Genomic DNA, 24,558 nt, shown 5'->3' on the forward strand with positions numbered 1-24,558 from the left:
CTAGTCCCATTTATATAATAGATTGTCTGCTTATTTTTACTTTCAAAATGTAGAAACTTGAATTTTCCAGTATTTAATCTAATTTTCCATTTACCTGCCCATTCTTCTAATTTTTGTAGATCCACTTTGTATCATCTAAAAAAATAGAGATGTTGCTATTTAATCCTTGCTCCAAGTCATTAATAAAAATATTAAAAAGAGTCCCATGGGGTACTCCACTGATTCCCTTTTTCCAATATGAGTATGATCCATTTACTACTCATCGTTGCTCCCTGTCTTTTATCCAGTTATTTATCCATGAGCTAACATTTTCAGATATTCCCAGTTCCTTAATTTTGTACATTAAAGTGAAGGTAAACTTAGCAAGGTTCGATAATCTTACATGGAAATACATAGCAAATTAAGGGTACTTAAGTCATCAGTTTTTGTATTGTAAAAATATTTACCTAGTTATCGCCGTTTTTCTATCTAATTCTACTCGTTATATAAACAGCCCGTTTTTTTTTTTTTTTCGTCAGTCCGGTCACGTTCTTCAAGTAGCCAATAACAGGTCTGGCCGTTAGGCGGCCGTCATTTGACGTCACTACATTTCTGGACGTTCTGCGCATGCGTCTGGTATACTTCCTGTCCCTTCCAAGCCGTGCTCGTTCCTGATTAGCGCATGCGCAATTCATCCTAAGTATAAATCATCTGAACGCAGTTTATTTAGTAGCAATTTGCAACAGTATCGGTGGCTGCAACCTGTTTTGCTACATTTCACTTGAGCGCCGCAATATCTATAATATATTAGAGAAGACAAGGGGAAATAGCGTAGTATTCGGTTTTATAAAGCAAATAGAAAACAGCTTCCAGCGTTTACACTGCTCTTACAACATAGTAATGAATGGATATTCATTTAATACTATGGGGCCTATTTATCAAGCCGTCAACCTCAAATACGCTGGAATTCCGCCACGTATTTGTGGCGAGGCTGATTCGCCTTAGTTATCAAAGGCTAGAGACCGGCAAAAGTAGAATTTTGTGACGTAAGCTTCGATCCGCCGGACTCAGTCCGACACAGATCGATTCTTACGTCACTCCAGATGTTCCGCACACAAGTTCGGCACAATCTGACTACTTTTGCTAGTTATCAAAAAACTAGCAGGTACGCTCTGCACTTTTCCGGCCCAGCGTACCTGGTTTTCAATCCGCCACCCTGGAGGCGGCGGATCCCATAGGAATCAATGGGAGTCTGACCATAGCGAAAGTACAAGTTCGCTGCTGCCAGATATCCCATTGATTTCTATGGGAATGTCTGCACCTAACACCCTAATATGTACCCCGAGTCTAAACACCCCTAATCTGCCCCCCCCTACACCGCCGCAACTAAATAAAGTTATTACCCCCTAAACCGCCGCTCCAGGACCCCGCCGCAACCTATATTAAACTTATTAACCCCTAATCTGCCCCCCCTACACCTATAATACATTTATTAACCCCTATCCTGCCCCCCTACACCGCCGCCACTGTAATAAATTTATTAACCCCTATCCTGCCCCCCCCTACACCGTCGCCAATGTAATAAATTTATTAACCCCTAAACCTAAGTCTAACACTAACCCTAACACCCCCCTAACTTAAATATTAATTAAATAAATCTAAATAATATTTCTCTTATTAAATAAATTAATCCTATTTAAAACTAAATACTTACCTATAAAATAAACCCTAATATAGCTACAATATAACTAATAATTATATTGTAGCTATCTTAGGATTTATTTTTATTTTACAGGCAACTTTGTATTTATTTTAACTAGGTACAATAGCTATTTAATAGCTTACCTAGCTAAAATAAAGAGAAATTTACCTGTAAAATAAAAACTAACCTAAGTTACAATTACACCTAACACTACACTATACTTTAATAAATGATTCCTATTTAAAACTAAATACTTACCTGTAAAATAAACCCTAAAATAGCTACAATGTAATTAATAATTACATTGTAGCTATATTAGGATTTATATTTATTTTACAGGTAACTTTGTATTTATTTTAACTAGGTAGAATAGTTATTAAATAGTTATTAACTATTTAATAACTACCTAGCTAAAAGAAATACAAAATTACCTGTAAAATAAATCCTAACCTAAGTTACAATTAAACCTAACACTACACTATCATTAAATTAATTAAATAAATTACCTACAAATAACTACAATTAAATACAATTACATAAACTAACTAAAGTACAAAAAATAAAAAAGCTAAGTTACAAAAAATAAAAAAAATAAGTTACAAACATTTAAAAAATATTACAACAATTTTAAGCTAATTACACCTAATCTAAGCCCCCTAATAAAATAACAAAGCCCCCCAAAATAAAAAAATGCCCTACCCTATTCTAAATTAAAAAAGTTCAAAGCTCTTTTACCTTACCAGCCCTTAAAAGGACCTTTTGCGGGGCATGCCCCAAAGAAAACAGCTCTTTTGCCTGTAAAAGAAAAATACAACCCCAACGTTAAAACACACCACCCACATACCCCTAATCTAACCCAAACCCCCTTAAATAAACCTAACACTATCCCCCTGAAGATCATCCTACCTTGAGTCGTCTTCACTCAGCCGAGCCACCGATGGAACCGAAGAGGAGATCCGGAGCGGCAGAAGTGATCCTCCAAGGTGCGCTGAAGAAGTCTTCCATCCGATGAAGTGATCTTCCAAGCGGCGCTGAAGAAGTCTTCCATCCGGGCGATGTCATCTTCCAAGCGGCGCTGAAGAAGTCTTCCATCCGGGCGATGTCATCTTCCAAGCGGGGTCTTCAATCTTCTTTCTTCAGGATCCATCTTCATCCCGCCGACGCGGAACATCCTTCTTCCCCGACGGACTAACGACGAATGAAGGCTCCTTTAAGGGACGTCATCCAAGATGGCGTCCCTTCAATTCTGATTGGCTGATTAAGGTAGGAAAAATCTGATTGGCTGATTGAATCAGCCAATCAGATTGAGCTCGCATTTTATTGGCTGATCGGAACAGCCAATAGAATGCAAGCTCAATCTGATTGGCTGATTGGATCAGCCAATCGGATTGAACTTCAATCTGATTGGCTGATTCAATCAGCCAATCAGATTTTTCCTACCTTAATTCCGATTGGCTGATAGAATCCTATCAGCCAATCGGAATTGAAGGGACGCCATCTTGGATGACGTCCCTTAAAGGAGCCTTCATTCGTTGTTAGTCCGTCGGGGAAGAAGGATGTTCCGCGTCGGCGGGATGAAGATGGATCCTGAAGAAAGAAGATTGAAGACCCCGCTTGGAAGATGACATGGCCCGGATGGAAGACTTCTTCAGCGCCGCTTGGAAGATGACATGGCCCGGATGGAAGACTTCTTCAGCGCCGCTTGGAGGATCACTTCATCGGATGGAAGACTTCTTCAGCGCCCCTTGGAGGATCACTTCTGCCGCTCCGGATCTCCTCTTCGGTTCCATTGGTGGCTCGGCTGAGTGAAGATGACTCAAGGTAGGATGATCTTCAGGGGGGTAGTGTTAGGTTTATTTAAGGGGGGTTTGGGTTAGATTAGGGGTATGTGGGTGGTGGGTTTTAACGTTGGGGGGGGTTGTATTTTTCTTTTACAGGCAAAAGAGCTGTTTTCTTTGGGGCATGCCCCGCAAAAGGCCCTTTTAAGGGCTGGTAAGGTAAAAGAGCTTTGAACTTTTTTTAATTTAGAATAGGGTAGGGCATTTTTTTATTTTTGGGGGCTTTGTTATTTTATTAGGGGGCTTAGATTAGGTGTAATTAGCTTAAAATTGTTGTAATATTTTTTAAATGTTTGTAACTTATTTTTTTATTTTTTGTAACTTAGCTTTTTTTTATTTTTTGTACTTTAGTTAGTTTATGTAATTGTATTTAATTGTAGTTATTTGTAGGTAATTTATTTAATTAATTTAATGATAGTGTAGTGTTAGGTTTAATTGTAACTTAGGTTAGGATTTATTTTACAGGTAATTTTGTATTTCTTTTAGCTAGGTAGTTATTAAATAGTTAATAACTATTTAATAACTATTCTACCTAGTTAAAATAAATACAAAGTTACCTGTAAAATAAATATAAATCCTAAAATAGCTACAATGTAATTATTAATTACATTGTAGCTATTTTAGGGTTTATTTTACAGGTAAGTATTTAGTTTTAAATAGGAATAATTTATTAAAGTATAGTGTAGTGTTAGGTGTAATTGTAACTTAGGTTAGTTTTTATTTTACAGGTTGATTTCTCTTTATTTTAGCTAGGTAAGCTATTAAATAGTTAATAACTATTTAATAGCTATTGTACCTAGTTAAAATAAATACAAAGTTGCCTGTAAAATAAAAATAAATCCTAAGATAGCTACAATATAATTATTAGTTATATTGTAGCTATATTAGGGTTTATTTTACAGGTAAGTATTTAGTTTTAAATAGGAATAATTTATTTAATAAGATAAATATTATTTAGATTTATAATTAATTAATTAATTTAAGTTAGGGGGGTGTTAGGGTTAGTGTTAGACTTAGGTTTAGGGGTTAATAATTTTATTACAGTGGCGGAGGTGTAGGGGGGGCAGGATAGGGGTTAATAATTTTATTATAGGTGGCGACGGTGTAGGGGGGGCAGGATAGGGGTTAATAAGTTTAATATAGGTTGTGGCGGGGTCCGGGAGCGGCGGTTTAGGGGTTAAACTATTTATTTAGTTGCGGCGAGGTCCGGGAGCGGCGGTTTAGGGGTTAAACTATTTATTTAGTTGCGGCGAGGTCCGGGAGTGGCGGTTTAGGGGTAATACATTTATAAGAGTTGCGGCGGGGTCTAGGAGCGGCGGTTTAGGGGTTAATAACTTTATTTAGTTGCGGGGGGCACCGGTATAGGGGGTAGAACAGTGTAGTTTAGTGTGAGTGCTAAGTGACAGGCTAGCAATAAAGCTGTAAAAAAGCCAAAGAGCAGCGAGATCGGATGAGTGATAACTCTCACAGTCCGCTGCTCATCGCCCTGTACTTGGTGCGCGGCTTTTTGACAGCTTTATTGATAACTTAGGCGAAATTTTTCAGGTCCGCGGCGGCGATGGTAGGCGAGCTTAGGCGGGCGTATTGAACGGGCGAAGGCAGGTAAAGTAGACGGCTTGATAAATAGGCCCCCATGTTGCAACGAACATTGACGCCTGCGCTTTCGGTCAAAAATTATTTGAGTCACGCAGGCGCAATTGGAATGTAGGATGAGATGTGCGCATGCGCAAGTTGTCAGTCAATTGTGAACGCGCTTTTCAAATACGTATAGAGCGGGTGGGACCGCTCTATACGTGAGACAGTCAGAAACCAGGAAATACATGGAGGGAGGAGCTAAGACCGGCCGAGAACGTTGATAAAAACAGTGGGTTATACATTTATTTATATATATAGTAATATGTTATAAAAGATAAGCGATCTTACATTGTAGTACATGGGTAACATAATACTGCTTTCAAAAACACAAAACTTTACCTTCACTTTAATCTCTCTCATGTGGCACTGTATCAACTGCCTTTGCAAAATCCAAGTATATCACATCAACTGATTCCCCTTTATCTATATTTTACTTACTTCCTTATAGAATCTAATTAGATTACTTTGACATGATTTATTTTTTATAATACCATGCTGATTTGAAATCATAATCTTGTTTACACGAATATACTCATAAATATAATCCCTTATAATCTCTTTGAGTATCTTTACCACTATTGATGTCAGACTAACTGGTCTATAGCTTCCTGGATCAGCCCTGCTTCCCTTTTTGAAGAGTGACACCACATCAGCTTTACCAAATCCTGGGGTACTATGCCTGAGGATAATGAGTCTTGAAAAATTAAGATTTGAGGTTTGTCTTTAACAGTACAAAGTTCCCGTAAAACCCTTAGGTGTATTCCATCTGGGCCTGGAGTTTTATTTACCTTAATATTATCTAGTTTTTCCCTGAGCCCTTAAAACTTTTTATTGCAATTTTTTAAATATTTTTTATCAGACGTCAGTGTCATTATGATTGTAACTGTACTGTGCAATATATTTTTGGATGTGTTCTGTGCAATTTTTTAGTCGAGCGTAACAGTTAACCAGAACTCTGAGGTTGCACAATCCTGACGCATGTTAAATTCAACTGTACTCAATTACTTTCAACCTGTAATACGCATGCTACTTCCGACACAAGCAAAGAACAGTTATCGCGCAACTTGTAATCTAGCCCTATATTAGACAACTAATGGTTCTTCTTGGTCTATGTCTGCTAAATAAACTTTTTTTTCTTGATTTACATTTTGTTTTCAGTTCCCTTACCTGCCCCCAAATCGAGCTTATGAGTACAAACGTTTCATAAATATAGGTTAAAACTGCATTAAGGTCTTCATTCTCGTAATCACATCGGTTACCAAACATTATAGAAAAGATGATGTTGCACGCTGCCTGGTTGAAGAACTGACGGGGATTAAGAAAAGATTCTAGGGCACAAATAAAGAAATAAATTAAGAAATAATAATACATATGATTCCATAACATGTTTACAAACACTTAGATTTATTTTTTTAAATTTAGAGTAAATAATATATTGATGATTAACCCTTTGAGTGCGAACGACGGCTCTGAGCCCCCACCTTGAGGGAGATCTGGGGGCTCCCACCCACTCCTACCCCGGCGATCGTGCCTGTATGGTGGCAGGCATCGCCGGAGCTTCACGTTATGCGTGGTGACATCACGCGCAATGACGTCACCTCCCAACTTTATTTATACTTAACAATGTTAAGTATAGGAGCAGGGGGCATGCTGCTTAGAAGCCTGTATCTCAGGCATCTAAGCAGCTACAGACCCCCAAGACCCACCATTGGAAAGGTAATTGCCTAACATTTCCAACAGTGTAAGTCATGGGGGTCTGGAAAAAAAAAAGTTAAAAAAAAAAAAAAAAAACCTTAAAAAAAATCTTAGCACCCATGAGGGAAAGTGCTTAGCACTCAAAAGGGTTTAATTAGGAATAGCAGTAACCCAATTCTAAAAACAATGCCAATGGCTGGATTATTAACCATTTGAGTGCTAAGCACTTTCCCACCTGGGTGCTAAGGGTTTTTAAAGTTATTTTTTATTTTATATTTTTAAACATATATTTTTTTTAACTTTTTGTTATTATTTCAGTATTATCTAAGCAGCATGCCCCCTGCTCCTATACTTAACATTGTTAATGTTAAATAAAGTTGTGCTGTGACGTCACCGCACGTAACGTGAAGCCCCGGCGATGCCTGTCACTATGCAGGCCCGATCGCCGGGGTAGGAGCCGGTGGGAGCCCCCAGATCTCCCTCAAAGTGGGAGAGTGCTAGTGACGGCTCTGAGCCGTCATTAGCAGCTGACTGAGACAATTTGTGACGGCTCAGAGCCGTCATTAGCACTCAAGGGGTTAATTCCTATAAAGAAAATCATCATCTATATTCCATCAAGCTGGGATATCCTAAAAAAAAAAAAAAAAATTAGTACCAATATTTTATCACATATATTTAAAACCTAATCCTTTGAAAAAGCACTAGTTGTACAAAAGTTACCATTAAAATATAGTGGAATTTCTGTAGATAAATCATTATATATTTTCTAAAAAAATGCTATATATTTGGAGCTAACAGTAAATACAAATGGTCCAAAAGATTGATAACTAGCTGATAAACAGAGAGCTCTATTTGCTTTATTTGTAAATAGTGACACACATCACAAGCATAATATATATATATATACAGTATATATATAAATATATATACCAAAGTCAGTAGAATAGGCACTCCATAATCCAATATCAGCCTCCAGAGTGCGCACTCAGAAAAATATCCAAAAATGAAAACAGTGAAAAAAGGCACTCACTGGAAATAGTATAAAACATAACATTTAATATATTACATTAAAAAGCATAACGTTTCGGGAACATTACGTCCCCTTTGTCAAATGCCTGATACAGCAATGAAACAAATACAAAGCGGTATGCCAAACTCTATAACCCTTCACCTTAAATAGCCATGTGTGTAGTCTCCTTAGAACGCTAAGCCGCAATCACGGCCCGCGTGCAGTGTCGAGGGGCAATGACGTCATCAGCGTGTTACGCCTTGACGTATACTCGCAAAGGAGCGTAGAGGAGACCTGTCAGAATTCCTACCAATGAACAGCGGTATCGGTCTCCTGTCAAAACAAATTAGATAAACATCCATTAAAGCAGCGTCCCCACTTACTAAATTTGGTCATCATATATCACATAATAGAATGTAATAGAGATGCCAAATACAGTAATACACTGCACAGAGACTAGTCTAAATATAAATCTAAAAGCAACATGAAATATAACTTAATGTGCCAGAAAAAATAACTACTATATATATATATATATATATATATATATATATATTCTATACAGCTGAGCTATACCTATATACATGATGGGATGGTTCAATATTAGTTATATACATAACCAACAATATTATTACATTACATAAAAAATGACAACATTACTAGAAACAATTTTTACTATGTGTCACTATATGTGCATTAACCATTCATACACCAAAAGGCATGGTAGAAACCTAAATATCTGAGGACTTAGTCAGTTAGAAATTAGTATCATATTGATGGACAGTGACACTGGTCAAGGTGTGAGGAATATCCATGAGTTAATTTGGGATATATTATGCAATGGGCAAATGCGTCTTAATCCCCTGTATAAAATGGTCCAAAATCCAAGATTGTATTCAACCCTTTTGGTGCTATGGTATCAAGTGTGTAGATCCATCTGGTTTCCAATCTTAATAACCGATTGCCCCTATTGCCTCCCCTTGTCAGTGGTGGCACCTGGTCGATTAGCATAGTTCTTAAACTAGAAACATTATGCTTACAGCAGGCAAAGTGGCGTGCAACTGGCTGGTCAGAGTCCCCTTTCACGAGAGCCTCCCTGATCGCACAGCGATGGTTAGCCATCCTTTCCCGGAAGGTGGTGACTGTCTTACCTACATATACAAGGGAGCACGGGCAAATCAGAATGTAGATTACATGGGTACTTGTGCAAGTTAGTCTGTAATTGATCTTGTATCATTTGTTAGTGTGTGGGTGCTGAAATGTATCACCTTTCAACATACTGTCGCATGTGACACAATCCCCACATTTAAAGCAACCCTTTTTACTGGATTTTAACCAGGTCTGTCCATCATAGCACCTCACAGGGTCAGTTTTAACACATAAATCCCGCAAGTTCTTGGCGCGGCGATACACAACCCTTGGATGTTGTATATGTTGGAATGGTAAAGATTTGTCTGTGCTTATCAAATCCCAATGTGTTCTAATAGCACAGTTGACTTGATGATGCATTGTATCAAAAGTAGTGATGAAGTTAATATGCTCATCCTCCACAGTGTTATCTTTTTTAATTATAGTTCCATCATAAAACCTTTTTGTCACTTCTCCTTTGATATCCATTACCATGTCACTGTCATATCCACATGCAATGTGTTTATTGGACATTTCACCAAGTTGTCTCTCTCTAACTGATGCCTCAGTATTGTTGCGCAAGACCCGGGTGAGTTGAGAGGCAACAATACCCCTTTTTTGATGCATGGGATGATAGCTATGGGCTTCTTATAGAGAATTACGATCAGTGGGTTTAGTGTATAAAGAGGTTCCAAACTTGCATAACCCTTCATTATCAACTTTAAAGATATTTAGATCCAAAAAATGGATCGTATTATTATCATATTCAATTTTAAAATTTATCAGGGAAACCAAATTTTTTAACATTCAAACCCAGGAGATAAGGCTCTCATTAGTTCCTCGCCAGATAAGAAATATGTCATCTATATACCGAGTATAGTATACAACCTCTTTCATGTTATGGGGTCTCATAATATTCTGTTCATACCAGGACATGTAGAGGTTGGCATACGTAGGTGCCATATTTGAGCCCATAGCAGTCCCTGAGATCTGCAGATAGAAATCCTTCTCAAATTTAAAATAATTTTTCTCAAGACATATTTGTAAAAGTTCCAATAGGAATCGGGGAACCACTATAGCATCCGGATCCAGTTACCATGGACCTGACCGCCCGCACACCCCCATCATGAGGGATGGAAGTGTAAAGGCTGTCCACGTCATTGGTAACTAGGATGTCATCAATTTGTAGAATATCAGATGTAGTGAGGATTTTAATAAGGCTCGAAGAATCTTGAAGATATGCAAATGTATCCTTAACCACCGGCTGTAAATAGTGGTCAATATACTTAGCTATATTAGAAAATAATGAGCCTCTGGCAGACACTATAGGTCTGCCAAGGGGATTAATCAATGTTTTATGGATTTTAGGCAGTAAATATAAAACTGGTACCATAGGAAAATCAGACATCAAGAAGGCATATTCATTGTCATTCAATATGCATGCTTCCACTGCAGATCTCAGGGACTGATCAACAATTTTCTTAAAAGCTATCGTAGGGTTACCTCGTAGGCATGCATAAACACTACTATCTGCAAGCTGTTGCTTGGCCTCCTGATGATAATCACTATAATTCATAACAACAATACCTCCCCCCTTATCAGTGGGGCATATTATAATTGAATGATCGTCACTGAGGTTCCTTATGGCCTTAAACTCTTGAGTGGATAGATTAGGGAATTCTGATGCCCCCTGATCGCTATCAACATCATTGCAGACCATACGTGTATAACTCTTAATCAAGGAATGTGTAAGGGTAGGTTCAAATGTAGAACCCATATATAACTAATATTGAACCATCCCATCATGTATATAGGTATAGCTGTATAGAAAATATATATATCTAGTAGTTATTTTTTCTGGCACATTAAGTTATATTTTATGTTGCTTTTAGATTTATATTTAGACTAGTCTCTGTGCAGTGTATTACTTTATTTGGCATCTCTATTACATTCTATTATGTGATATATGATGACCAAATTTAGTAAGTGGGGATGCCGCTTTAATGGATGTTTATCTAATTTGTTTTGACAGGAGACCGATACCGCTGTTCATTGGTAGGAATTGACAGGTCTCCTCTACGCTCCTGTGCGAGTATACGTCAAGGCGTAACACACGCTGATGACGTCATTGCCCCTCGACACTGCACTGAGGAAGGGGAGTGTGTCCCCGAAGCGTCACGCTTGATAATAAATATTTGATAAAAAGACCAGTGAGTGCCTTCCTTTACCCTGTATATTTACCTGCTGGCACCCTGGCACTAGAGAACTTTGAAAGTGAGAGTGCTCTCTATATGATATATATATATATCTATATATCTATATATATATATATATATATATATATATATATATATATATATATATATATATTTATTTTTGTTAAAGAACAGGAACATTCATTTCCCACACAAAAAATAAATAAATAAACCTGAGAAATCTGTGATGTATTTTTAAATCAACCCTTTTGGATGCAACACTGAAAAAATAATATTGTGTCCCTTCGAATTTAGATTGAAAAGTATCTTTAGCCTATGAGAACATCAACATCAAATCATGGATTTCAGTAATCTGCCTAGCTTGTTGAACTTGTTTGCTTGGCTGCTGATGTTTTGTAGTCCTGCCTTTTAACCTTGAATCTGATATGATCTTGGCAACTTGGCTTAAACTTGTTTATTGTTGACTGTGATTTGAAATATTGGTTTATCATTCCTGTCATCTTGGTTTATCATCATAGTATTTTATCTTTTTCTAACCTATTACCCAGCAACTTGATTTATCCATTAGTATTTTTTTGTATAATCTGTTGAGCCTCATCCTGACAAAGTATTTTAGGTGTTTTTCATTATTTTTGGGTTTGAAGGACATTTTTGTAAAATATATATATATATATTATATATATATATATATATATATATATATATATACTGTATTATATATACTGTATATATATAAATACGAAGAGAGAAGTGCTTTACCATGAACTGACAACAGCTCATCAGCTAGTTCTATGTCGATTTACCACCCTAGAGCAGCCTCTTTTAGACCAGTGTGCTTTCCACAGAGAAAAACTTTCGTGAAGTATATCAGTCTGATCCCGCCAAGTAAGGTCAGTCCAGCCCCGAAACACCAGGCAATTCTCCTCTGAACAAGAAACATGACAACCCCTGACGATCGTTTTGGCCTCCTATGGGCCTCGTCAGTGAGGTGCAGCCACATTCCTCTAAGCACACTGGGCAAGCAGTCCACGTCTGGTTTCCCCCATCACCCTTAGGGAGACCTCCCCAGGGTCATATTAATTTGCATACGAAGAGAGAAGCACTCTACCAGGAACGAACAACAACTCATCAGCTAATTCTATGGCGATTTACCACCCAGGAGCAGCCTCTTTTAGACCAGTGTGCTTTTTACAGAAAAAACTTTCCTGAAGTATATCAGTCTGATCCTGCCAAGTAAGGTCAGTCCAGTTCCGAAACACCAGGCAATTCTCCTCTGAACAAGGAACATAGCGACCCCAGACGTCCGTTTTGGCCTCCTATGGGCCTTGTTAGTGAGGTGCAGCCACATTTCTTTAAAGGGACATTATACACTAGATTTTTCTTTGCACAAATGTTTTGTAGATGATCCATTTATATATCCTATACAGGTTTTTTTTTTTTTTAAATGTATAGTTTTGCATATTTTTAAATAACATTGCTGTGATTTTTAGACTCCTTACCAAGCCCCAAAGTTTTAAAGTATACTGATGTATTCCTACTCCAGCTTGTTCCTGTTTGTGTAAAGAGTCTTTTCATATGCAGAGGAAGGGGGGGGGGGGGGAGTGTCTGCTTTTTTTTGGTATACACCCACTTTCAATGAGTTTTCCTGTTAACCTTTTCAACAGAGCTAAACTGTTTTTTTACTGGATTTTTATATCAGTATCTGTGCATATTATTTTTTATAGTATTGTCTATTAAATGCAGTTATATAAAAAATGGTGTATACTGTCCCTTTAAGCACACTGGGCAAGGAGTCCACGTCTAGTTTCCCCTATCACCCTTAGGGAGACTATCCCCAGGGTCATATTAATATGCATACGAAGAGAGAAGCGCTCTATCAGGAACGGACAACAGCTCATCAGCTAGTTCTATAACAATTTACCACCCAGGAGCAGCCTCTTTTAGACCAGTGTGCTTTTCACAGAGAAAAACTTTCCTGAAGTATATCAGTCTGTTCCCGCCAAGTAAGGTCAGTCCAGTTCCGAAACAGCAGGTAATTCTCCTCTGAGCAAGGAACATAACAACCCCAGACAAGCGTTTCGGCCTTCTATGGGCCTCGTCAGTGAGGTACAGCCACATTCCTCTAAGCACACTGGGCAAGGAGTCCACATCTGGTTTCCCCCATCACCCTTAGGGAGACCTCCCCAGGGTCATATTAATTAGCATACAAAGAGAGAAGCGCTCTACCAGGAACGAACAACAGCTCAGTAGCTAGTTCTATGGCGATTTACCACCCAGGAGCAGCCTCTTTTAGACTAGATGATGAGCTGTTCGTTCCTGGTAGAGCGCTTCTCTCTTTGTATGCAAATTAATATGACCCTGGGGAGGTCTCCCTATGGGTGATGGAAAACAGATGTGGACTCTTTGCCCAGTGTGCTTAGAGGAATGTGGCTGCACCTCACTGACGAGGCTGAAACGATCGTCTGGGGTTGTCATGTTCCTTGTTCAGAGAAGAATAGCCTGGTATTTCGGGGCTGGACTGACCTTACTTGGCAGGATCAGACTGATATACTTCAGGAAAGTTTTTCTCTGTGAAAAGCACACTGGTCTAAAAGAGGCTGCTTCCGGGTGGTAAATCGCCATAGAACTAGCTGATGAGCTGTTGTTCGTTCCTGGTAGAGCGCTTCTCTCTTTGTATGCAAATTAATATGACCCTGGGGAGGTCTCCCTATGGGTTATGGGGAAAAACCAGACGTGGACTCCTTGCCCAGTGTGCTTAGAGGAATGTGGCTGCACCTCACTGACGAGGCCCATAGGAGGCCGAAACGATTGTCTTTGGTTGTCATGTTCCTTGTTCAGAGGAGAATTGCCTGGTATTTCTGGGCTGTACTGACCTTACTTGGCGGGATCAGACTGATATACTTCAGGAATGTTTTTCTCTGTTAAAAGCACACTGGTCTAAAAGAGGCTGCTCCTGTGGGGGTAAAAAATCACCATAGAACTAACTGATGAGCTGTTGTTTGTTCCTGGTAGAGCGCTTCTCTCTGCGTATGCAAATATATATATAATGTCATTTTTTATACGGATGAAATAAACGTGAAGTTTTTTTATACAAGACCAGTGAGTGCCTTCATTTCGAATGGGACATGTGTGTTTATGTGGAAGCGCACCCTGGCAGGTGATCATGTAAGACTGTGTTTATCCACTCTGGAAGGTTTACTATATATATATTTATGTATGTATTTATATGTGTGTTTGTGTGTACAGTGTATATATATATATATATATATATATATATATATATATATAATTTTTTTGCAGTTTACCAACCTTTTGTATTCTTTAATTCAACAACCAAACATCTCGCCTCGTCGATTATTCGGTCTTCTACACTTCTTTTTCCCATGCCGAAGTCCCGAAGAGTAATAAGCGAGAAACGCCGTAAATCTTTCCACCTGTTCATGTCATTAGTAAATGCAAACCCTGAATAACAAAAGAGAAAAATATTGACTTGGCATGCCATCTTGCTAGGTAGTAAGGATTTTTTTTTAAAAAAAAGACACCTCACACATTATTTGGGTTGTGTAAAAGCAAAAAATTAATTTTGTCAAAATTAGTACAAAAAATGTAAAGTCAACACTGGCAAATCTTTACAAGCAGTAATCTATTGGCTAAGGCATATTCTAAAGGCCTATTTGGCTCTTTTCCAAACCCACAAATATGTTTATATGTTTTTTAAAGCCCATTTTTTTAAAAAAGATCTCAACTACCAAAATCCATTTACAACTCTTTTTTTAAAACATCTTTTTGAGGCCAAATCTGATTTTTCAAATTTGACAGCTCAAGGCAACTGATAAATCCTCAAAAGTCCATATCGGACATTTATGAAACAATTTCACTGCTATTTGCAAATGCACAAAACACTCTAAAATGGCCTATTGTATAGGTCTATTAACATTCATTGGGGCCAATTTAACAAAGTGTGAGCAGACATGATCGCTGTCTGCATTTATCATTGTATGAGCACTTCTGGTGAACTGCTTGTGCAATGCCGCCCCCTTCAGATTCGCGTCCAATCGGCTGCTAGCAGGGTGTTTCAATCAACCCAATCATATGCGATCGGGCGGATTGATATCCGCCGCCTCAGAGGAGGCGTACCAGTTAAGGGGCAGCGGTCTTAATCGGCCCTATGGTATTGGTATCCCTATTGTTAAGGTTGTATATGGTAGACAGGGCACACATCTATCCTTGTATAAGTTCACGTACGTATTCAGAAAAAAAATATATATTTAAGTGGCTAATGAATCATTAATCCAAAATTAGTAAAGTTTTCTTATAAGACAAATGAGTAAGCGACTCACAGTCAATATAAATGTAATTGTATTTATAAAAAAAGCTGATTCAAAGGGACAGTGGATTTTGCCTCAATAAATGTATAAAATTGTTTAAAAGTAACTTGTTTACACTTATTTCTGCATTTTAAATATCCAATTTAGCCTGTGGTATCCATAGCTATACAGAAAGTTTCTATAGTTAAGTATGGGCTATTGACAACCAGCAGGAGCAATTAAACTCCCAATTGGGTCGAATTAATAACATGTTCATTTTCCATTGTTTTCTTAAAGTATTGGACTTTGGTATACAGACAGAAATAAGTTAAGTAAGCATGTGTGTGTACAGAAAGTGATAAAATAGTGCAATCTGATTGTACCTGCAAGCTTAACCCATTTTAGGGCTCGATTATGAGCGGAGCTCTATTTATTGCTCCCACGAACTGCCCTCAACTGCAGCTTCTCTCGCCCACTAAACTAAAGTTAGGATATAATGACCGCATTAACGTATTCCCCCACAGAATTTAATTGAGCATGAAAAAATAACAGCCATACTAGCGTACTAACCTGCATCTCCATAAGCCACCTATTGTAATAACCTCTAAACCACCGCAATGTACCCCACTACACTATTCATCCCTAAACCGACACATAGCAAACTGCCCTGCTACACTATTAACCCCTAAACCACCACCTCCCATCACAAATTACCCACTAACCTTCTAACAGCTAAAACCCCTAACCCAACACCCCCTAATTTACAACAATTAAAAATGGAGCTTGATGCCCCGTATGGAGCTTGAAGCCCCTTGTTTGGCTCGCCGGAAACAGAAGACCGCTACTCAATAGCTTGTCCGCCAGCTCTGAGGCTGTGGACAGAAATCAACCTGATTGAATACGATCGGGTTGATTGACACCCCCTGCTAGCGGCCAATTGGCCGTGAATCTGCAGGGGGCGGCATTGCACCAGCAGATCATAAGAATGCGTATGCTGTCGGCATTTATCAATGTGCAACAGACATGATACGCTACATCGTATCATATCCGCTCGCACTTACATAAATATACCCCTAAGTGCTATTGCATTTTCTTTTGATCATGCATTTGTTGAGTATGCAGATCTACTTTATTTACTGGTCCTTTAAGAGAAAATCAAAATTACAGTACACTGTCCCTTTAAGCCTCGCATGTCTGATCACATGTGCATATTTGTACTATTTACCCTTCACAGTTATTACCCCTGTCTTTTCATTGTTCCTCTCTCTCTGTGTCATCTCCTTTCACACCCCTGGTACCTCTAGTCCATCCCATTCAAGTTACAACCCCTTACAAATTATTATAATCTTTTACACCACATTTGAAAAATGACTCCACTGAAATGTTTATGTAACATTGTGTCAGTTTACAAATGTTGGCTCAGGCTAGGGTTAACCCTAAACCTAAAAAACACAAATTCCTAAATTTACTCCTTATCTTCATTCCTAAATATGGAGTACAACCTTAAAGGGACAGTCTATTTGAAAAAAAAGAGATATTTATCAAGCTCCGTATGGAGCTTGAAGCCCTTCAGGCTCACCAGAAACACCAGTTATGAAGCAGCTCTGAGGAGCTGTCCATAACCTGTCCACCTGCTCTGAGGAGCGGTCCATAACCTGTCCACCTGCTCTGAGGTGCTGTCCATAACCTCTCCACCTGCTCTGAGGAGCGGTCCATAACCTGTCCGTCTGCTCTGAGGAGCGGTCCATAACCTGTCCGCCTGCTCTGAGGAGCGGTCCATAACCTGTCCACCTGCTCTGAGGAGCGGTCCATAACCTGTTCACCTGCTCTGAGGAGCGGTCCATAACCTGTCCGCCTGCTCTGAGGAGCTGTCCATAACCTGTTCACCTGCTCTGAGGAGCGGTCCATAACCTGTCCACCTGCTCTGAGGAGCGGTCCATAACCTATCCGCCTGCTCTGAGGAGCGGTCCATAACCTGTCCGCCTGCTCTGAGGAGCAGTCCCTAACCTGTCCGCCTGCTCTGAGGAGCGGTCCATAACCTGTCCGCCTGCTCTGAGGAGCTGTCCATAACCTGTCCACCTGCTCTGAGGAGCGGTCCATAACCTGTCCGCCTGCTCTGAGGAGTGGTCCATAACCTGTCCACCTGCTCTGAGGAGCGGTCCATAACCTGTCCGCCTGCTCTGAGGAGCGGTTCATAACCTGTCCGCCTGCTCTGAGGAGCGGTCCATAACCTGTCCACCTGCTCTGAGGAGGCGGACAGACATCGCGGGAAATCAATCTGATCAAATACGATCAGGTTGATTGACACCCCCTGCTAGTGGCCACGAATCTGCAGGGGGCAACGTTGAACCAGCAGGTCACAAGAGCTGCTAGTGCAATGCTGAATGCGGAGAGCCAATAGAATGTGAGTTCAATCCTATTGGCTGATTGGATCAGCCAATAGGATTGAACTTAAATCCTTTTGGCTGTTTGCATCAGCCAATAGGGTTTTTTCTACCTTAATTCCGATTGGCTGATAGAATTCTATCAGCCAATAAGAATCTAAGGGACGCCATCTTGGATGACGTCACTTAAAGGTACCTTCATTCAGCAAGAAGACGTCGGCCGAAGAGGATGCTCTGCGTCGGATGTCTTGAAGATGGAGCCGCTCCGCGCCGGATGGATGAAGATAGAAGATGCCCGTCTGGAGGACCACTTCTGCCCTTCTGGAGGACCATTTCTGCCGGATTCATTGAGGACTTCGGCCCGGTTGGGTGAAGACTTCTCCCGGTAAGGTGATCTTCAAGTGGTTTTTTTAAGGGGGTATTGGGTGGGTTTTCGAGTAGGGTTGGTTGTGTGGGTGGTGGGTTTTAATGTTGGGGGGGATTTGTAATTTTCTTTACAGGTAAAAGAGCTGATTACTTTGGGGCAATGCCCCGCAAAAGGCCTTTTTAAGGGCTATTTGTAATTTAGTGTAGGGTAGGGCCTTTTTATTTTGGGGGGGGCTTTTTTATCTTGTTAGGGGGATTAGATTAGGTGTAATTAGTTTAAAAATCTTGTAATTTGTTTATTATTTTCTGTAATTTAGTGTTTTTTTTTTTTTGTACTTTAGATAATTTTATTAAATTGTATTTAATTTAGGGAATTCATTTAATTATAGTGTAGTGTTAGGTGTAATTGTAACTTAAGTTAGGTTTTATTTTACAGGTACTTTTGTATTTATTTGAGCTAGTTAGTTAGTAAATAGTTAATAACTATTTAGTAACTATTCTACCTAGTTAAAATAAATACAAACTTGCCTGTAAAATAAAAATAAATCCTAAAATAGCTACAATGTAACTATTAGTTATATTGTAGCTAGCTTAGGGTTCATTTTATAGGTAAATATTTAGTTTTAAATAGGAATAATTTAGTTAATGCTAGGAATATTTATTTATATTTATTTAAATTATATTTGTTAGGGGGTGTTAGGGTTAGACTTAGGTTTAGGGTTAATAAATTTAATATAGTGGCGGAGGTGTAGAGGGCGGCAGATTAGGGGTTAATAAGTATAAGGTAGGTGGCGGCGGTGTAGGGGGTGGCAGATTAGGGGTTAATAAGTATAATGTAGGTGGCGGCGGTGTAGGGGGGGCAGATTAGGGGTTAATAAAATTATGTAGGTGGCGGCGGTGTAGGGGGTGGCAGATTAGGGGTTAATAAGTATAATGTAGGTGGCGGCGGTATAGGGGGTGGCAGATTATAGGTGTTTAGACTTGGGGTACATGTTAGTATGTTAGGTGTAAACATTACCATAGGAATCAATGGGATACCGGGCAGCAGCGAACATGAGCTTTCAATGCATTCAGACTCCCATTGATTCCTATGGTATCCGCCGCCTCCAGGGATCGAAAGCCAGGTTTGCTGGGCCGGAATAGTGGCGAGCGTACCTGGTAGAAATTTGTTAACTAGCAAAAGTAGTCAGATTTTGCCGAATTTGCATTCGGAACATCTGTAATGACGTAAGCATCGATCTGTGTCGGACTGAGACCGGCGGATCGTATGTTACGTCACAAAATTCTACTTTTGCCGGTCTGTAGGGTTTGATAACTAAGGCGAATCAGGCACGCCACAAATACGCTGCGGAATTCCAGCATATTTGCGGTTGACGGCTTGATAAATAGATGCCTATACCTACATTTTTAACCCATAAACCATGCTAATCCTAACTATAACCCTAGCACATACTGTACTTTGGCAATATTTGCAGGTGGTTGAAATTACCTAATTTTTCACTTACTATTTCTGAATCCCCCCCACCTCCCAGTGCCTTCCTTACTTTACATCTTGCACAAAACTCTCCCTGTCTCATCTCTATGCATCATTCATTAACCCCTCACTTCCCTTCCCATTCACACCTTTTTATAAACCCCACCCTCTCCATTTTTTTCACAAATTTTAACCTACTTTACAAATATATTTTTCTTACCTTCCATTACCCCACTGTTCATTTTCCATTCTCACCCGTACCTCTCATCTGCTGTTACAGTGAACACCTTGTAATTACAAGAGTTTGAAAATGTTTTTTAAAAGCCAAATACCAAACACCTACACTAGCCACATCATTATTTTAGCAGTCCCTATTGTTTTATAGTTCTTTATCTGATAATTTCTCTGCTGAAATCAACTAGGCACTGATATGTGGCAGTATCAGTTGTGCCCAACTTGTGCAAAATCCTTTGCCAGAGACAGATAGCTCAGCATGCTAATGCACTGTGGCTGAGGTCTGTAGTAGACTCCTTGCCGGACAGATAGCTCAGCATGCTAATGCACTGTGACTGAGGTCTGTAGCAGACTTCTTGCCGGACAGATAGCTCAGCATGCTAATGCACTGTGGCTGAGGTCTGCAGCAGACTTCTTGCCGGACAGATAGCTCAACATGCTAATGCACTGAAGCTGAGATCTGTAGCAGACTTCTTGCCGGACAGATAGATCAGCATGCTAATGCACTGTGGCTCAGGTCTGTAGCAGACTCCTTGCCGGACAGATAGCTCAGCATGCTAATGCACTGTGGCTGAGGTCTGTAGCAGACTTCTTGCCGGACAGATAGCTCAGCATGCTAATGCACTGTGGCTGAGGTCTGTAGCAGACTTCTTGCCGGACAGATAGCTCAGCATGCTTATGCACTGTGGCTGAGGTCTGTAGCAGACTTCTTGCCGGACCGATAGCAACATGCTAATGCACTGTGGCTGAGGTCTGTAGCAGACTTCTTGCCGGACAGATAGCTCAGCATGCTAATGCACTGTGGCTGAGGTCTGTAGCAGACTCCTTGCCGGACAGATAGCTCAACATGCTAATGCACTGTGGCTGAGGTCTGTAGCAGACTTCTTGCCGGACGGATAGCTCAGCATGCTAATGCACTGTGGCTGAGGTCTGTAGCAGACTTCTTGCCGGACAGATAGCAACATGCTAATGCACTGTGGCTGAGGTCTGTAGCAGACTTCTTGCCGGACAGATAGCAACATGCTAATGCACTGTGGCTGAGGTCTGTAGCAGACTTCTTGCCAGGCAGATAGCTCAGCATGCTAATGCACTGTGGCTGAGGTCTGTAGCAGACTCCTTGCTGGACAGATAGCTCAGCATGCTAATGCACTGTGGCTGAGGTCTGTAGCAGACTCCTTGCTGGACAGATAGCTCAGCATACTAATGCACTGTGACTGAGGTCTGTAGCAGACTCCTTGCCGGACAGATAGCTCAGCATGCTAATGCACTGTGACTGAAGTCTGTAGCAGACTTCTTGCAGGACGGATAGCTCAGCATGCTAATGCACTGTGGCTGAGGTCTGTAGCAGACTCCTTGCCGGACAGTTAGCAACATGCTAATGCACTGTGGCTGAGGTCTGTAGCAGACTCCTTGCCGGACAGATTGCTCAGCATGCTAATGCACTGTGGCTGAGGTCTGTAGCAGACTTCTTGCCGGACGGATAGCCCAGCATGCTAATGCACTGTGGCTGAGGTCTGTAGCAGACTCCTTGCCGTACAGATAGCAACATGCTAATGCACTGTGGCTGAGGTCTGTAGCAGCCTCCTTGCCGGACAGATAGCAACATGCTAATGCACTGTGGCTCAGGTCTGTAGCAGACTCCTTGCAGGACAGATAGCTCAGCATGCTAATGCACTGTGGCTGAGGTCTGCAGCAGACTTCTTGCCGGACAGATAGCTCAGCATGCTAATGCACTGTGGCTGAGGTCAGTAGCAGACTCCTTGCCGGACAGATAGCTCAGCATGCTAATGCACTGTGGCTGAGGTCTGCAGCAGACTTCTTGCCGGACAGATAGCTCAGCATGCTAATGCACTGTGACTGAGGTCTGTAGCAGACTTCTTGCCGGACAGATAGCTCAGCATGCTAATGCACTGTGGCTGAGGTCTGTAGCAGACTCCTTGCCGGACAGATAGCTCAGCATGCTAATGCACTGTGGCTGAGGTCAGTAGCAGACTCCTTGCCGGACAGATAGCTCAGCATGCTAATGCACTGTGGCTGAGGTCAGTAGCAGACTCCTTGCCGGACAGATAGCTCAGCATGCTAATGCACTGTGGCTGAGGTCAGTAGCAGACTCCTTGCCGGACAGATAGCTCAGCATGCTAATGCACTGTGGCTGAGGTCTGTAGCAGACTTCTTGCTGGACAGATAGCAACATGCTAATGCACTGTGGCTGAGGTCTGTAGCAGACTCCTTGCCGGACAGATAGATCAACATGCTAATGCACTGTGGCTGAGGTCTGTAGCAGACTCCTTGCCGGACAGATAGCTCAGCATGCTAATGCACTGTGGCTGAGGTCTGTAGCACACTTCTTGCCGGACAGATAGCAACATGCTAATGCACGGTGGCTGAGGTCTGTAGCAGACTTCTTGCCGGACAGATAGCTCAGCATGCTAATGCACTGTGGCTGAGATCTGTAGCAGACTCCTTGCCGGACAGATAGCTCAACATGCTAATGCACTGAAGCTGAGGTCTGTAGCAGACTCCTTGCCGGACAGATAGCTCAACATGCTAATGCACTGTGGCTGAGGTCTGTAGCAGACTCCTTGCCGGACAGATAGCTCAACATGCTAATGCACTGTGGCTGAGGTCTGTAGCAGACTCCTTGCCGGACAGATAGCTCAGCATGCTAATGCACTGTGGCTGAGGTCTGTAGCAGACTCCTTGCCGGACAGATAGCTCAGCATGCTTTTTTGTAATGGTAGTTTTGGGGGTTTTTTGCAAATGGTAGGATTTTTAATTTTTTGTAATGTAATTTTTTTTTAGTAATGGTATTTTTTTTTTTTTTTAGGTAAGATTAGGTTTTATTATAATTTTACAGGTAAGTTTTTATTTTTTTTATTTTAAATTGATTCTAAACCCATTTTTTTTTATTTTCTCAGATAGAGTAGCAATTTTAAGCAACTTTCTAATTTACTCCTATTATTAATTTATCTTTTTTCTCTTGCTATCTTTATTTGAAAAAGCAGAAAGTTTAGCTGAGCAGCCAGTCCATTTTTGGTTCAGAACCCCGGATAGTGCTTGCTGATTGGTGGCTACATTTATCCACCAATCAGCAAGCCCTACCCAGGTTCTGAACCAAAAATGGGCCGGCTCCTAAGCTTACAGTCTTGCTATTCAAATAAAGATAGCAAGAAAACAAATATAAATTGATAATAGGAGTAAATTAGAAAGTTGCTTAAAATTGCTGCTCTATCTGATTTATGAAAGAAAAAAAATTGGGTTTAGTGTCCCTTTAAGGTAGTTAGGTTTATTTTTGCTAATTTATGTGTATTTTAATTTGGGTTAAGTTAGGGGGTGTTAGGTTTAGTGTTTGCGATATGGGGGATGGCGGTTTAGGGGTTAATAGTTTAGATATTCTATGTTGTGGGGGGATGGCAGTTTAGGGATTAATAGTATTTTTAGTGTTTGCAATTTGGGTGGATGGCGGTTTATGGGGTTAATTGTGTAGTTTATGGGTGTAAGTGTACTTTGTAATGTATTTTTGTTGTGTTTTGTGTAACTTTTTATTTTCGGAACAAAGTTTACCAGAGCTCTTAGATCGCGGTAAGGATTGAAGCAGAAAAGGCTATTGCGCTAGCGCAATCACGATTTCTCCCAACTTGTTATATCAGCGGAAGAAAAATGGATTGCGAAATCGCGATTGTGCTAGTGCAAAACTGTTTGCGCCTCACTTGTAATCTCGACCATTAGGTGAAAATCTCAATTTGTATACGGTCCCTTTAATTCTCATATTCTCTTTATTTTTCTTTATTTAATCAATTAGTCTCTTTCATTTTTACCTTCTCCCTCACATCTACTTTGCTCTCCCCTCCCACCTCTCGCATCCCCTTTCTTGTCTGCTTGAAACCTCCAAACTCTCCCTTTTTTAAGAGGGACAGTCCCTGATTTTGATCCCCACCAATTGAGCACCTAGACACACCCAAAAAACAGCCCAGAACACCCACTGATTCCCCAGACATGCCCACAAACAGCACAGACACACCCACAATCCCACCCACTTATCACCCCTCCCATCACAGCTCCACACTCAAAATGGTGACAGGCTGTCACGCCGCGCTGCTCTAGCCGTTGCTAGGGGCGGGGCGTCTCTTTCCTGCTCGTTGCCAGGGGCAGTGTCGGCTCAGGCTTCACCTTTCTGCTCGTTGTCAGGGGCAGTGTCGGCTCAGGATGCGTGCAGCGCTGATGTCATCGCCGTACGCTCCTGATGCTGCTGGGAGCTCACTGGCGCGAATCCTGAGCCTTTTTAAATCCTGCGCCTATTTAAATCCTGCACTAACAATCTGTCACTGCCCAAGTATAGGTGTTACTCTGTGTACTCCTGGGTGTGACAGATCGTTCTATACCTAAATACCATTGTTGCTGAACCTGCCTGTTTACTGACTACCCTACCTGCCTTAACCCTTAAACTGCTGGACTGATCTTTGTTGCTGAACCTGCCTGTTTGCTGACTACTCTGCCTGTTTAACCCCTAAATTGCTGGACTGATATACTGCTGATGATCTCTGCCTGTCTGACTACTCTGCTCATTAACCCCTGTTGTTCTGGATTGCCT

At 40.7% G+C, this 24,558-nt stretch overlaps 1 protein-coding gene across 4 annotated transcripts in view; it reads right to left on the reverse strand.

Moving 5' to 3' along the window:
* LOC128666864 (cytochrome P450 2G1) overlaps positions 1-24,558 on the reverse strand; it is a 162,187-nt gene that overhangs the window by 81,634 nt on the left and 55,995 nt on the right. For all 4 annotated transcript variants that reach the window (XR_008403277.1, XM_053721667.1, XM_053721666.1 and 1 more), the window contains 2 exons: positions 14,512-14,664; positions 6,322-6,482 (listed from right to left, as the gene is read on the reverse strand). Coding sequence is in view for 3 of the 4 variants with exons in the window: in XM_053721667.1 (XP_053577642.1) it covers positions 6,322-6,482; positions 14,512-14,664 (314 nt within the window). In the remaining variant the exon portion in view is untranslated. The remainder of the gene's footprint in view (positions 1-6,321; positions 6,483-14,511; positions 14,665-24,558) is intronic.

Source organism: Bombina bombina, chromosome 7 (genome assembly GCF_027579735.1).
Source record: "Bombina bombina isolate aBomBom1 chromosome 7, aBomBom1.pri, whole genome shotgun sequence".
NCBI lineage: Eukaryota > Metazoa > Chordata > Amphibia > Anura > Bombinatoridae > Bombina > Bombina bombina.